A 17143-nucleotide genomic window follows, 5' to 3' on the forward strand; every position below is an offset into this window, starting at 1 on the left:
TGCCCTGCTACCGGGGGTGGATGGGAGGAGTGGGTAAATGGAATTGCTTTTTTTCTGTTAACAAGGATGTAAAAGGTAGAAGGCATTCAACATACACCTCTTACTTCCTTGGTCACCGAAATCCAGTACTGAATGCTTTATGGACTGGTAGATTGTCAGATAAGATGGAGTGGGCTTTACCCCAAAAAATTATTGCTGTAATTAGAAGTTCCTCCAAAGAGCAGAATGAGAGATGGACTCTGGGGGAAGGTCCCATTCTCTTCTTTTTAGTCTAGACAGTTTTCTAAGTAGAGGCCAGGCAGAATAGCTAAAGTGCCGTTAGTCCCATGTCACCTGCTTCATGTCTAAACTAGTGTTTAGAGCCTCCCAGAAGGCTCCATGTGCTTTAGACACAGAGCTGGCATCAAACACGGGATTGACTTTGAAAAATACTCTGTGGTCTATGTGGTCAACAACCCCATCCCAGAGGACTGCACCCTGTAGACTTGTTGGTTTACCCAGCCAACAGTTCTGACCCCCCAAGTTCACGTCCTAGAAACCCAAGTCCAATTCTGACTTTTAAATCCTCTCCAATGGGAATAACAGCCCAGTTGCCCACTTGCCCTGTAGACTAATTACTTCTTATATTTTGTTTTTCCTTAAGAGGAAGCTGGCTTTGCATTTTACAAACACAACACATCGTCTCTTCTGAAGGCCACCAACAGAATGAACTTGTGCCAGGGGTAGCGTGGGGTTGCTTAGCAACTCCACGCACCTACTGGGGCTGCTTTCTTCAGTCTTCAAGCTAAAAGCAAAGTCATGTCCATTAATTCCCAGCTGCCCTGATACTTTTCAGAGATTTGCCAGCTTCCCACTGTTCATGTTTTCATCTTGCTCATATGATGTGGAGAAAACCTGCTACTGTGATCTGTTTATCTCGCTTTGGTTGGTCAAAAGGAAAAAAATGGAAAGGGGGGTGGGGAACTACCCAACCCAGACATACACACATTTTGAGTGCATATCTCTGGCACACAGGCTAGTATTGATTGTGAATTTAAATTTTACATTACAAACTTGGGCTTTCTCTACAATGAGCCCTTCTCCAACACTTTTATTCTTGTTTTAGTTCAGAAAACATGACACCTCAAAGGGGCAAGATAATTCATATCCACAGTAGTTATCAGGTGTTCAACATATTTGTCGACCATTCAAGTTAAGGTGTTCCTTGTGTTCTAGTAACCATGTCTTTTGAAGCCAAAAAGCTGGAAATAATTTTACATTGTTCTATATGCCTTTTTTTCCCTTCCATCTATCTTGGAATAGTGAAAATTCTCTTATTTTCACATAGTGAGACCTTTCATACACCTGTAGAAATATCGTTCCCATTTCTTTCAATGTATATAACCTGAAGAGGTTTCTTAACTTCTCTCTGCCTTAGTTTCCCCATTAGTAAGAAAAGTCATAATGGCTGGGGTACCTAGGAATGAAAAAGACTTTAGGGAGTATTAATGCATTCCTATGCATTCTTAGCTGAAGACAGAATGCTGCTGCAGTTAAATGGATCCTTTCCTCACAGCACCTCTGTTTTCTTGCTTGGTCTTCCCTAAATGCCTTCCCTTTAGCACAGTAGGTGAACTTTTCCCTCATCTATTCTTTGTCTTATTCTCTATTGGGAGTGACCACTGCTGAGCATTCTCACTCCTACCACCAGCTGGATAGAACTAGAAGAATGTTAGTACCAAGAAAGAATTAAATGGGAAGAAAAGGGATGCTGGAATCAAACCATTTTGGAAAAAGTCCTTTGAATTTGGGATATAAAGTTGCATATTGGTTCTATTGTCTCTCTGGTGCTTAAAAGAGGAGAACTGCTTAGCAAACCCATCCTTAGAGCTAATGAGGAAAATTATAACAGTACCATGCCTTTTTTTTTTCCCAGCGCAATTGGTGTAGGTCTGTTTCAGATTAGCCATCTTGACTCAATCCTCTATGTAAAACTCTCTCTCTTCCCCATTGCCCAATTCATTCTTCTTTGGTATATGTAAAATCATTTTAGGGGAATTTGCTTTTTCAATGACAGCCCAATTGATGACCATTAGTACACAATTATACTGGGGAGGAACACATGTAGAAATTCTTGTTAGCAGTCAGGATGATGTAGCCGTGAATCTGTGACACCAACTTTCCTGCTTGTCTCCCCAGGTCAGAAGGAGATTACCCCCTTGCCCATGAGAATTTTTCCACTCAGCTTCAGTGCCTGGGGGCATCCTTCACTATCTTTCCTCTCTGGGACCCAATGCTGTGACTCAGCTCAGTAGAGGAGTAGGTTCAGTCATTTCAGTGATATTCAGTGCACATTCTGCAGGTGCATTAGGGAAAGGAAACAAAATGATGGTCTCACCTCCAAAGTCCCAAAACAAACAAATAAAAACACCCCCCCCCAACAAAAAACATTTACCTCACTCAATCACCATTTATGCACTTGGGAAATTTCTCATGCTGCAGCTTTCATGTAATTCAGTTTTTTAAACCCTGCCATAAATAGGTTGAGTAATAAGTAGCCAACTTTTTAAAGTACCCATTAAAACTTAATATTAAAAGAGACAGAATGTGAAAATAGCTCAGCAGACTAATCCAGTTCTCAGTCATGAGAAGCCTGTGATAATTATATGTAAATATATCTTTAGAATTCTGAAAGATGGAGAGGGCACTTTGCCATCCTTAGTTGAAAGGAATATTTTTTCCCCTTCAGCAGAGGGCACTTCTCTAACAATGAAAAATTCTTTTAAAAAATCAAGAGAGTGTCCAAACTAAGACAGTGATTCTAAATAAATCCTCAACTAGATAGACTATCAAATCAGAACTGATTTCTGTTTTCTGGGATGAATTGTCGAACTCCATATGTTTGGAAAGTTCAGACATAACCAATCACATAGGGCAGTGGCAGCAGATCTCAATGGTGCGTATCCCCTTTCTTTCATGTACTCCCTGCTGCATGTGTAACCTGCTTCCCCAAACTCTGTTTCTAAGATGGACATTATTTCCTCCCCATCCTCTACCTCCAAGGATGGCCCTGTGAATGTACAGTGACTTTGTTCTCCTTTTGCATGGCCCTCAAATTTGTAGTGTGGATCTGTGTCCCTTGCACTTATCTTCTTCATTTCTTCAACCAGATGGCTGCCCCGATTTGTGCAATGGCAATGGGAGATGCACACTCGGTCAGAACAGCTGGCAGTGTGTCTGCCAGACCGGCTGGAGAGGGCCCGGATGCAACGTTGCCATGGAAACCTCCTGTGCTGATAACAAGGATAATGAGGGAGGTGAGCAAAAAGTCTTCCAATTCCCAGTCCCTCAAGAACAGAGGGTTTGTATGTACTTTAGTTATGAGTCATTTTACTACTGAAAGACTTCTTCCATACTATTGTCAAATGTTATTATAACATTTCCTTTGAAATAAATTAGATGGTGAATATGGTGTCCTCGTACAGATGTGGGCAGCTTGGGGTGACAGAGGGCTTGGTGCTGCCTTCACATATTCAAGCCCCCACCATTGCAAGAGTCCCTGACACTGTCTTCAGAATGGCTGATTCTGACAGACCTTTTGGTGCCCTGCATTTCAGATGAAAGATCAGGAATTGACTTTAGTTCTGAGCCTGCTCCTGCCAAATCCCATGTTGACAGAGTCAAAGGGGAAGGCAGGAGTATTCATAGCTACCAAGAAGGTTATCAGGCCCAGATAATCTGATCCTTAGATGAGCACTAAGACACTACTGAGTTTGCTCAAAATTTTTCCTCCTGCTAGAAGAGAAGACTGGGTATTGTTTAACAAAAGTGAATTCTCCTAATCTCCTAGTTTTATGTAATGTCCATTAATCATGAATCTAATTGTGTCCTGGCCCCACTAACAGCAATCTTTTATTTTTTATTGTGTTTTATTCTAGCTTTGTGTTTTTATAGGATTCTAATGTTCAGTATCACATTCACACTCACACTATTGCAATATTTTTCTTTCTGAAGTAGTGTCAAAATCCTGACACTTTCTTACTCAAGAGCCATGGCAAAATGTGTGTGTGTGTGTGTGTGTGTGTGTGTGTGAGAAAGAGAGAAAGAGAGCAGGGAGCAGAGAGACAGAGAGAGAGTTTTATTTTCTCATTCCCATTTGTTTCATAAAGTACAATTGTTTACTGATAACCTTGTAGGTGTTGGATTGGTTCACCTTCCCTACCCCTGGTATCTTCAGTAGCATTGGAAATGCTGAGGGGAGAATGGGGAGGGGATGGAGAGGTAGGGAAGAAACCTAGCAAGTGAGATGAGATAAGAATAGAATGTTATGCTTCACAATGGAGACTCTAAAACTGTCAGTTTCATAAGATTCTAGATTTAAAGCTGGAAGGGAACTTTGTGGCCATTAAGTCTAAACCCATTTTACAAATGGAAAAACTGAGAACCAAATCCATAAAATGGTTTGCCCAACCCAGGGTCACATACCTGAAATGGTATCTGAGGTGGTATTTAAATCCAAATCTTCCTGACTGCTAGTTCACTGTCCATTGTTCCATACTCATGTGTAATCTACAAGTCTCTTTTCTTCCATGTTGGAAGGAAGGAAGGAAGGAAGAAAAGAAAAAACCAGGGAAAGAAGGAAAGAAGGAGGGAGGAAGAAACCAGGGAAGGAAGGAAGGAAGGAGGGAAGGAGGGAGGGAGGAAGGGAGGAAGGGAAGGAAGACAGGCTCTCTAAGCTTGATGGCACTGGTCTACAGCCCTAAGCACTAGCAGTGTGTGGGGGAAGGGGATGTGGAGGGGAAGAATACACACAGCAGCTGCTCTTAGCTTCTAGAGGCAGAGTCAAAATGAGAGCATGGCAAAGGAAGGGCACAAAAGCAAATGAGCCAGTGATTATGCTAAAGACAATAATGGCCTTGTTATAGGAAGTATTAAAGGAAACCTCCCAAGGAAGTAATTAACCACATAGAAAAAGGAACCACACAATGTTTATAAAAAGAAACTCCCAGTTAATTGTTATGTCAGGTGAGAGAGGTAGACACAGACTCTCTCTCACCTGACATAAGCAATTCTCAATTAAATTGAGTGCCTTCTTTATAAGGCAAATCCAGGGCTCAGATTCTCTGTTCTGTAGTTAATTACATCCTTAGGTGGGGTACTAAGCACTTTGCCATTTATTGATAAATATTAAAACTGCTTGTCATCCATTCTGGACCCAGTCCTATAGCACCCTAATTATATCTTTTTTGGGAAACTCTGCAGTAGCCCCAATTCTGATTTATGAGCTATTCATGAAAGGCTGTATTGGTCTATAAACCTGGCTGTGTGACTGAGAGCGCCCATGCTGAACCTGAATGCAGCTCCAGGAACAGCTGCAAAGAATGCTTTGGTTATAAATCTCATGAATGGGGAAAATAATAGAGTACACTTCAAGAAGGAGAACGTAAAAATGGCAAACTGCTTTTCTATCTAATGCTGTTTTGTGGTATTGTTATTTTTTAACCCGTTCCAAGTATAAAGTTTATTTTTTTTAAGTAGGGAAAGGGAGAAGAAGTGAGATCTTTCAAACCTCTAAATAACAACAGAAAAATGATGCCCTTTATCTTTGTTTTAACCCCTTCCAAGTCACTTTTGCCCCCTTGTTCTCTTCAACCCTTTCAGTGTCAACAATAAATAGGAAAGACATGCCATTCATTCAGCTCATTTGACAGGCATGTGTTAAGTACCTATCATTTATACAAATAGCACAGGGCTCTGAATGTTGACTATAATATCCTGAAAGTGATGCGGGAGAAACAAGATATTTGAAGCTAGAAGATCTGGATTCAAATCCTAATTCTCCTACTTGTATGATTTTGATCAAGCAATTCAACACCTTCAGGACAACAATGTCTTTGACTAAAAAATGAGAAATTTGGACTAGATCATAACTAACATCTTTTTGCTCTAAATTTGTGAACCTATAAAATAGTTCTTCATGAAACTCTCTTTGCTCTCCTGGACCCTTAAAAGAAACAGGGCTTTTTTTAGAAAAGACTTGCTGGCAAGCAGACTTTTTTTTTTTAATAGCATGAAATCTTCACTTGAACTGCTCACCCCAATTTGAAAAACAAGAGGCTCAAAGAAATATTTTTGCTTACAGGAGACAAATACTAGCTCATTAAAGTCTGAGAACACACACAACATGTGTGCCAAGTGACAGGCAGATAATATTTAATTATCACCACCAAGTCAGAGGTGTGAGTTGTAGTTCATCACAGCTGGGGGCGGGGAAAGAAAGGGGTGTAGATTCCCTGTAAAAGTAGTAACTGGAAAGTGTAGTAAACTTGGATAGACCATCTGGCCTTTAAATACTACTCTTCTAAGACCTCTCTGTCTTCCTTGCTCTTACACTTGGACTGAGGTCCCCCATAATATTAAGCCTAACTTGTCTATTTTCCAAGCTAGTGGCCTTCTATCTATCAGGAAACATCATCTAGGATACACAAATACATAACCCTAGGACTGATGTGACACTATTAAAGCAATGATTGTATCTCAGGATAATGTGATTTGAGGGAGCATTGGTAGGAACATTCTCTCTAAATTGACTCTGTTAATAAATTATAATTGGACACAGCAGGATATGGAGGGTTGAACTTGGTGTCAGGAAGACCTGTGTCTGAGTCTTGTCTTTCACTTTTATGGTATTACTGACCATAGGCAAATCACTAAAGAAAGAAGGAGGCTCTCTGAGATTGGTATGAAGAAGGAGTATGTTCCAGACACAAAGAAAAGCCAGCAGAAAGGCAATGGAGATTTAAGTTGGCATGCTTTATGCAAGAAATAAAAAATAGCTCTGATATTATAAGGCTATCATATTATAAAACTATCAGACTTAGGACATAAACCTCCTAGTAGGGATTATTTCAATCTTTTTCTATTCTATTTCTATTCTTACTTTTTCTATTTACATCCCTAGTGCATAGCATAGTGGCTGGCACATATTAGGTAACATAAATGTCTGTTGATTGATTAATCAGTTGGTTAGCTATTAATTAATCAATTCTTGATAGGAATAGTTTTTTTTTCCTTCTCCAGCTCATCTTACAGATGAGGAAACTGAGGCAAACAAGGATAAATGACTTGCCTACAGTCACCCAGCTAGTAAGTCTGAGGCTGTCTGACTCATAAACAGAAGGCTACCTGACTCTAGACCAGGGTCTCGATGCCCTATATCACCTGGGTGTCCCTCTGTCTTGTTTAATATTTACCAATTTCTTTATTTGTCCTCCCACAAACCAGTACCTATGATGCCATATCATTTTTCAAAACTTAGCAGATTTCAGAGCAATTCCTTTCCCCAACATTTACCATTCACCTCCATGTTTTCTTTCCTTTGGTTCTGATGATCAGTTTAATAAAAGTCTGCCATAGGTCAGGGATGATGAGTCTTTGTCTGGGTTCCCAGTATCCTGTCTGAGACAGTCAAGCTAGGTCTAAGTGAGAGGAAGTAATATTGGAATAAGTCCAAGGGACTTGGCCTAGATAGAACTGTCCCCCTACTGATCTTCTTCTTTCCACCTTCCCATCTTCTAGCTGTCCAAATTGATTTGACGTGATCCAGGGATGCTATTCAGGCATTTAGCACACTTGTTAATTAATAACTTTTCTTGGCTAATGAGAAAGCAGGGGCTTCAGGGGCCCATGAGAAAGCCATATTCCTAGAGTGTACCTGATCACTGGAAAATTGTTCAAACGATATATAACTAAAGTTTCTCTATGCAATAAGATATGGAGGGGAAAAACTTACCTACTTAGTGAATCAGTTGTGGAACATTCTTGATGAATGTTTGGGGAAAATAAAGTTGGGGTTTTTTGGGGGGGGGGTGGAAGGAGAGGAAATTCCTACAAAATGCAGCGTAGCTATATTAATTGAATTGGATTGGGTTTTTCTATTCAGTTCAAAGGTCGTGGGCAATTCTAGTTGGAGATAAAAACAGAATTTAAATTTCAGACATAAAAATAATGTATCTGATGCTTAACTAGAAAAATATGCCATGAGTCTATCACCACACCATGATATCTGTTAGTTCTCTGATCTTTGGAAGGAATGTACAATATTTCCAAAGCTGGAAACTCATAGGAACAATGTGGTTGAAAAAACAATATGGATTTTCCTTTTTTAAGATAACATATTTAACATATTTGGGTTAATAGGGCACCAACACAGCACAGTGGATATCAGGCTTGAAGTCAGGAAGACCCATCTTCCTGAGTTCCTGTTCACCTAAGTTTCCTCATCTGGAGAAGGAAATGGTAAACCACTCCAATCAAGAAAACCTTAAATGGGGTCATAAAAAAGATGGAAATGACTGAAAAAAACAACTGAACAATTTGACACTGTATATATTTGACATTATTGACTACATTTTTCTCCTGGATATGCTCTATTCTGACTTTTCATGGCTATACACTTTAAATTCTCCTTCTACCTAACCACTTCTTCTTAGTTTTCTTTATTATGTCTTTATATATGACATGTCCAATGACAGTCCTTCAGTCTCACAACCTAACATTTACCCCAACACTTACCATGTTTCCTTTCATTCTTCATAGGTCAGGTCTACCCCATTATCTCTCACTGCCCCAAAGCAGGCCCTTATCACCTATTCTGGGACTATTGCAATACCCTGCCTTCTCCAGAGCTATCTCCAATCCAATCCATCCTCCATTCAGCTATTAAAGTAATTTTCCTAAAGCACAAACTCAAATTCCTTAACTCCACCTATAGATCTCCTTGGCTTTCTTTAAAAGCCAATTAAAATCCCATCTTCCTTTCCCAATCCTCCAAATTCTAGTACCTTCTCTCAATTATTTCCTCTGTGTGTGTGTGTGTGTATGAGTGACAGAGACAAAGACAGAGATAGAGAAAATGAGTGAGTTGTATGTATTTCTTTGCTTATTTATATCCCTATTTCACTGTGAGTTCCTTGAAGGCAGAGACTGTGTGGTTGTGGCTGTGGGTGTGGATATATCCCCAGTGATTTGCACCTAGGACACAAAAGATATTTAATAAACATTTATTGACTGTAACTATTGGTTTCATTTTAAAATTGTCCTATGCCTTTTCATTTCTCCCTATATTTTTACTTGATGTCTCAGCTCCAATATATTCAATTATCATCTCTATGGCAGTGACTTCTAGATCTCTCTACCCACCTTTATTCTTTCCCTTTCTACTCTGGTACCACATTACCAACTAATTATTTGAATTCCAAAGTAGATTCCTGCAGATATGTCAAACTCAACATATCCAAACCATAAATCATTATCTTTCCCACCTAAGTCCCTCTCTCCTGGATTTCCATATTATTGAGAACACCACTTTTCTTCTGATCACTCACATTCCCAACTCCAATGCCATCCTCATTCTTCACTCTTTCTCTCCCCAAATATCAAGTTAGTTGTTAAATCTCATTATTTCTCTACAACATTCACACAAGTCTTCAGTACTATCAGGGTGGAGAGAAGCAAAATAAAATAAATGGCATACTGTAAATTCTTCATCTTATTCCCTCAGAGACAAATGTCATAGAGCCCTCTTGCTCTTGATTAATGATAAAATAAAGTGTTCAGAAAAGAGATACCCTTTTTTTGGAAGTTCTTGTCCAATATTAATATGTATCTATGAGCAGATTCCCCTCTAGGAAGCAATCGTACTTAGCTTTTTTCTAAGACATGGCAGAATTTGGGGAAAGTTTATGAAAAAGATAAAAAAAGGAACACAGGATCAGTGTTGTTTCAAAGCTGTTTCAGAAAAAAAAAAAAAGCCTAGAAAAGTCTCCCTAAATGAGAAGAATCTTCTCCAGAAAATCCTCTATAGCTCATTTCTCAACCATTAAACTTACTTGTTAAAAGATTCTTGGAGTATATGAGTTTACTTAATGTGGCATCTTCAATCTTATTCCCCTTTCTAAGCAGGCCCTTAGTAGTTCAAATGGTTATTAAGCATCACTTGGGGAATTATATTTTTTTCCTGATTAGGTAACAAATCAAATTTCATCATATAATTATGATTAAAATGTATAATCCCCCCAAAAAAGGAATTGTACAATAATTTGAATCATTGAGGATTTATTTTAAGGAATTAAAGGATTAGAAACATAGATTTAACAGGTGGTAGAAAGGTAACATTTTTAAAAATTAATTTCAGCTCCTTTTGTTGCTTGGCTTGGCTAGTATCTTTGCACAGACAGCAACATAATACCTTTCCAGGGTTTCCAACCTGCAGGGAAAATGGGGCTAGTTCAATTCAATGTCATAAGAGAGACCATGGATTATACTATGTAGTACAGGGGATAGAATGTTAGACTTGGGAATAGGAAGACCTGTCAAATCCTGCCTTATATAACTTGCAAGAAATGGGACCCTGATCAAATTTCCCTGGTTTCCTCATCTATAAGATAAGGATAATAAGAGGACCCACTTTACAAAGTTGTTGTATGAATCAAATGCAACAATATGTAGAGTGTTTGACAAATCCTAAAGTACTTTTTATAAATGCTAGTTATTCCCATTATTATTGCCAGCTGCATACCTGGTTTATTCAAAAAACTTGCCTCATTTTGGTCCCTCTGTCTCCCAGGAATGTCTTTAGCTGTCTTAGGAACCCTATAGACCATATCCATTGAAAAGCTAACTGTCTTAAAAAAAAAAAAAAACTAGATAGGTATCAATTTGGTATGAGTTCCATTGAAATCCACTTAGAGAGATGGAGATGGATCAAAAGATTTATATGAATTCCAGTCCTTCATGTCACTGATCCTGGGCCAGTTCATGTGGCCAGATAGATTCATTTAACATTAAACCAATTTCATCAAAATAACATATACTACACATTGAAATTACCATCTAATGCCAGCAATGTGGAAGGTCCACATGCATTTCCATCTGCCCTGCGGGATCAGAATCTAAGTATTTCCACTCTGTTCTGCATGTTCTTATTTCCAATGAGATAATGTATGTGAAGAGTTTTGCAATTGTAAACAGGCTATGTAAAGGTTAGCTATTATCATTAGCATGATCAATCAGCATTTATTAAGAACTAATTTACAATGTACAAGGCATTGTCCTAAGAGCTGGGATTCAAAGAAAATGCAAAATGGTCCCTGACCTCAAGGAGCTAACATTTTAATGTAGAAGACAATATGTATACATATATCAGTATATACAAAACACACACAGTAAATGATGGAAGATAACCTTCAAAGAGAGGGCAGAAGCAATAGAAGGGGTTGGGAAAGGCCTCCTGCAGGAAATAGAACTGGAGTTGAATCTTAAAACAAACTAAGGAGTCTAAGAAGCAGGGATCAGGATGGAGAGCATGCTGAGCATGAGAGAAATTTAGTACAAAGGACTGGAGATGGAGCTTCATGTGCAGGTATCTGCAGGTAGGCCAGTATAGTTAGACTGAGAAGCATGTGGAGAGGAGGAAAGGATAAGAAAATTGGAAATATAAAAGGGAGGCTTTAAGAGGTTGTGAAGAGCTTCATAGGCTTAATAGAGACAATTAAATGTAATCCTAATAGGGAGCCACTGAAATTTGTTGGAATTGGGGGTAGGTAAGATGGTCAGATATTATTCTGAATACATAATGAGTTAGTTCATACACAAGATCTTGCAGCAAGCCATCTTCCAGCCCCCTGCTCCCATCCCCTACAGCCAGAGGTATTTTGTCCTTCTAAATAGCATGGGAGGAAGAAAATGCAGGGCAGGGGAGTACCCCACTTGGGGATTTCAAGTACATTTTTTTTTGTAGTAGAAAGTACTTATGGGTCTTTCGAGGCTGAGGGGGGCTTATCTAAAGAAACTGGAACATCTAGACTTTAAATAACCCACTATTCACCACAGCATGGCATGAGTAGTATTATATTTCCTTGCCTTTTAATTTACAAAACCGAGAGCCCCCAGGGATCAGAATGAGGCTGGACCAAAATGAGTCTATGTACCAAGGTTTAAGTCAAGAAAAGATTAAAGTAGTCTCCAGAGCTCAAGTTTTAATTGCCTGTGCTTCCTCTCAGTCTTCATTTAACATTATTATGATTTCAGGTCCTATTTTGTTTGAACAGTGTATCCAACTACCAATTAATTGATCAACAAGTATTGATTAAGTGTAGACTATATGCCAGGTATTATGTTAAGTATTGGGGATACATAAGAAAAAAGAAATAGTTCCCACTGTTGAGCACTTCACATTCTATTAGATAGGCAGATAGACATGGATATATAAAACTACATATCTGCTATGTTCATTTGTTTCTGGGTATAACTTATCTACTCCATCCAAATAGTCAACTTTCTACTTTTAAAATCTATATATCTATAGATATAAATATCTATTGGTACATACCTATATCTGTATATATCTATAGAGATAGATAAATAGATATAGATGTATTATGCAAATATACATATAGACATCGATATATTTATGTAAATCTATACATCCACATATACACATTCTAGATGGCACTTGGACTAGACTCAGGAAGAACTGACACTTTCTAGTTGTGTGACTCTGCCCGAGTCACTTAAACTGTCTGCTTTAATTTCATCAACTGTAGGATTAAAAATAGTATCTAGCTTGCAGAGTTTTTTTGAGAATCAAATGAAATAATATTTGTAATGTGCTTAGTAGCAGTAGTGATACTAAATGTGTGTGTGTGTGTGTGTGTATATATATATATATATGTATATACATACACATAGATCTATATATTTGTGTATTGCTATTGTTATTCATCCTTCATTTTCAAAGAGGATCAATAACATCATGGAGTTGGATTTAAATGAGGCAGAGTTCACCAAGTCAAGAGCTTCAATCTCTCCTCCTGAGTCATTCAAGTCTAGTAGCAGGACAAAAGTCAAGGGGTTTCCCCGGGGTGGAGGAAGGGGGAGGAGACAGGATAGATCTTCCAGAAAGGAGAGATGCTGGGGATGCAATGAATAACCTTGACATCTTTGCTCTCTGGCTAAGCTCTAAGCACTCAACAATACCTGCTTCAACTGATTTCATGACCATTGGAATAAACTGTTCTCATCTGCCCATTCCAAAGGGGAAATTCTTCAAAGCTTGGGATAGAAATCCCTCTAATTCTGCCCAAAAGGTCTACAAGGATATGGCTGCTATGCACATGACAGCTTCTTGGAGCCACAGATGCGAGTTGGGGAATCAGGTGAACACCCTAAGTATCTGAGCAGCCCTGAAAAGACCTCAGCCAGTCCTGACATCAGAAGTGCTAGAGTTCCCAAACCCCTGTGGGCATAGATATACATGAGTGTGGGTACACAATAGGTACATGCATTTTTGTGGCTGCTCCGTTATTTCAGTCAATTCTAATTCTTCATGGCCTCATTTGGGGTTTTCTTGGCAAGGTTCCTGGAGTGATTTGCCATTTCCTTCTCCAGCTCATTTTGCAGATGAGGAAACTGAGACAAATAGTTAAGTGACATGCCCAGGGTCACACAGTGACTCTAAATTCACCTAGCTGCCCCTACATATACATGCATATACAAATAAATACAAGATAAACTCCACAGTCTTTCAGGAGGACAGATTTCTAGGATTGCAAAATTGCCCAGACCATTTAGTTTGGGTACCCTTTCCAAGTAACCCAAGAGGATCTCTAGGATGTTGAGCCCTGTACCAAGTTATTGGAGACAGTTAGGGGAGAGGAGTGGGGAGAGGGCAAGAGGAGAGGATCGAATACTGCTGCCTCATAAGGTCCCCTCCCCAGAAAAAGGTAAAACAAAAACAAAAATTGTGTCCTAGACTTTCTGACAAATGAAAGATTTTTTCTGTGGTCTGCTGCTCTAAATACTATTCATGCAATCTAAGAGTTCAGATAAGAAGTCTATGACTTCTTTCTATTGCATTGTTAGGACAGTGAACACCTTTTGGGGGAATGATGCACACCATGCAGTAATTCACATTCAGCTTGGTTCAGAGCACTATAGAATAACTCATTGATACTAAAACTAGCCAGGTTGGGGTGAAGGGGTGAGGGGAGCAGTGAGGGTGGTGGCAGGAACCATTTCAGAACAAAAGCCTCCTTCTGGTTATTTATATTTCTATGGCTCCTTTGATCTCTTCCAATGTGGAAGACATCCAGATAATCTGGTGGATCCAGAACCAAACTTGGCGTCAGGAAGCTCTGAGATCAAATCTAGCCTCAGACACTTAAAAATTGTGTGAGCAAATCACTTAAATTTTCTCTGCTTCATTTTTCTCATCTGTAAAATGGGGACTAAAACCCACTTAATTTGTAATGTTAATATTTATAAATATTATTTATATATACATATAAATGTTATAATTGTGAGTTGTGAAGGTCATATTTATAAAGCACTTTGCAAGCCTTAAGGCGCTATAAATGTGAGCTATTATAGTTAAAGAAGTCAGACACCACTTTCACAGTACCAATGGCTGCTGAATCAGATGCTATCATGTCTAAATAGGGGCAGCTAGGTAGCACAGTGTATAGAGTACCAGTTTGAAGTCAGAAGGAGATGAGGTTAAGTTCAGCATTATCTGTTTGCCTCAGTTTCCTTATCTATAAAATGAGCATAAAAGTAGCCCCTGTCTCCAAGGGTATTTGTGAGACTCAAGTGAGATAATAATTATAAACTCCTTAGCACAGTGTCTGGCATATAGTAAGTACTATGTAAATGTTAACTATTACTATTATTGGGGGCAACTAGGTGGTGCAAGGGACATAGTACTGGGGCTGAAGTCAGGAAGATTCATCTTCCTGAAGTCAAATCTGGCCCCAACACTTATTAGCTGAATGATTCTTGGCAAGTGACTTCATCCTTGTTTGCCTCAATTTCCTCATCTATAAAATAAGCTGGAGAAGGAAATGGCAAACCATTCTGCTATCTTTGTCAAAAAAAAACCACCAATAGGGTCACAAAGAATCAGACATGACTAAAGTAACCGAAAAACAATTATTATTTTACCACTTGGCACAGTGCCTGGCACATAATAAGTGCTATATATTATATAGTTATATGACAAATCTATAGCAACACATTTTATGCAACATAAAATATATAATGAATCTAGAATAGCTATATTAAATGTTAGTATTATTATTATTATTAATCAGGGACTTGTTCTAAACAGAGAACTGGGTTAGCGAGGACTCCAGGGCACCAGGCATTTATTTCTCTGAGCCTGACAGCTGTATAAAAAGAGTGACAATACCCAGCTGTCTGATGGCCAGAGACAGGGGGAGAAGTTCTGCCTCTCAAGAGGTGACAAGCGGATCAAGAAGCAGCTGCGGTTTGATTGGTACGACTTCTCAGGGATATCTGTGTGTCTTGGGAAATCTTTTTGCCACAGAATCTTGACCTGTGAATTTTAAGATTCTGATGACTTGGGCTCCTATAAAGGGCTCAGAGTAAATAATATGCATATATTGAGAGAATGAGTGATGGGCCAAGCCCCCTTCAAGTTTGGTAGACAGCAAATTCACTACAGCCTTTTCTTTTGCAAAGAAGAAAAAATAGATTTTATTGAAGCCTTTTGTTTTTACATCACAATTATTTCTATATAACCTACCCTAACCCCCTAAATTAAGCCTTGTTTTGTAGCAAAAAGCAATTTAAAAAACCATCTAACACAATGATCATATCTGAAAGCATATGTAGCATCCACAAGAATAGTTATCTACTTCTCTAATGAAAGAAGGAGGTATATCATATAAAATATACAATGTTTTCTGGGGCTGAGGTTGTTGCAGTTACTTGGAATTTGGCTTTTTTTAGTGTTTTAATTCTTTATATTACGTCATTAGAATCACTATATTGTTCCCTTGGTTCTGCTTACTTTGCTCTGCAACAGTTCAAACACATCTTCCTAAATTTCTCTATGGCCTAAGTTTCTTATGGCATAGTAATATTCATTTATGTTCCTATACCACTTTATCAGTTATTTCTTCCAAAATAGATACTTGCTTTGTTTCCAATATTTACTCTTCCAAATAGTGCTATGAATAATTTGGAAGACAGACAAATAGATGGATGGATGCATAGATGGATGAATGGATGGATGGATAAAGCATTCATTCAGCACTTACTTTGTACCAGACATTGTACTAAGTGCTGGAGATACAGATATAAGCAAGCAAGACAATTTCTACTTTCAGGGAGTTTATATTCTAGTGGGAAAAGACAGTACATAAAGGGATGCTGAAAAGGTAGAGCAAGGGAGAGGTATACCTGATTAGTATGACATTGAGATGGCTAGAAAGTGGCTTAGAGAATAATACAAAAGCTCACTTATCAGAGCCAGGGGAATGAGCATTTGAAGTCCAAGATGCTACTTGGATGCTGATAAAGGTTATGGCTGAAGAGCAGATGGCACGGTATGGAGATTATATGGAACCTTTCTGTAATTTACTTTCTTAGATATGTGTCCAGTAGGACTAGAGCCTTTTCAAAGTGCTACTTCAATATAAAATTATGCTAAAAAATGACTAAATTGTCATATCATTTGGTCCAGAGATCACATTGCCAAGGAAGTCAAAGACATTAAGTATAACAATATATTCATAGTAGTACTTTTTTGTAATAGCAAAGAATTAGGAACAAAGCAGATACCCAGTGGCTTGTAAATAGATAAGTAAATGATGATTTATAAATGTGATCAAATATTACTTTAAATAGAGATGCATATGAAGAATTCAGAGAAACCTGGAAAGGTTAATTATATGTTATATATTAACCTAGCCAAAGGAAAACAAGAGAATTATTAAAACAGTGTGTACAGCAATTATAATGAATATGATATTATATATAAATTAATATAATATAAATATATTTGAATATATATAAATGAATGAATATAAATGAAAACAAAAAACAAAAAATGAAATATATTGCTATGTATTTATAATGACCAAGCTTAACCCTAAAGAAGAAATAAAAAATGCAACTCTCTCTAATTTGGCAGAGAAGGGGGAATGACATGACAAGTATGAAACCTTGTATATCATGTCAGCTGAGATATATCACCTCATTTGTGTCATTGATTAGTTCTGCCGAACTGAATTTTTTTTCTTTTCTGATTGCAAAGGTGGATTCATAGGAAAGGAAGTGCATGATACATTCATAAATTTAA

At 38.2% G+C, this 17143-nt stretch overlaps 1 protein-coding gene across 6 annotated transcripts in view; it reads left to right on the top strand.

Moving 5' to 3' along the window:
- TENM2 (teneurin transmembrane protein 2) overlaps positions 1–17143 on the top strand; it is a 1239558-nt gene that overhangs the window by 1152247 nt on the left and 70168 nt on the right. For all 6 annotated transcript variants that reach the window (XM_051978860.1, XM_051978861.1, XM_051978862.1 and 3 more), the window contains one exon: positions 3150–3296. In XM_051978860.1, the coding sequence (XP_051834820.1) occupies positions 3150–3296 (147 nt within the window). The remainder of the gene's footprint in view (positions 1–3149; positions 3297–17143) is intronic.

The sequence above is a fragment of the Antechinus flavipes genome, chromosome 2, assembly GCF_016432865.1.
Source record: "Antechinus flavipes isolate AdamAnt ecotype Samford, QLD, Australia chromosome 2, AdamAnt_v2, whole genome shotgun sequence".
Lineage (NCBI taxonomy): Eukaryota > Metazoa > Chordata > Mammalia > Dasyuromorphia > Dasyuridae > Antechinus > Antechinus flavipes.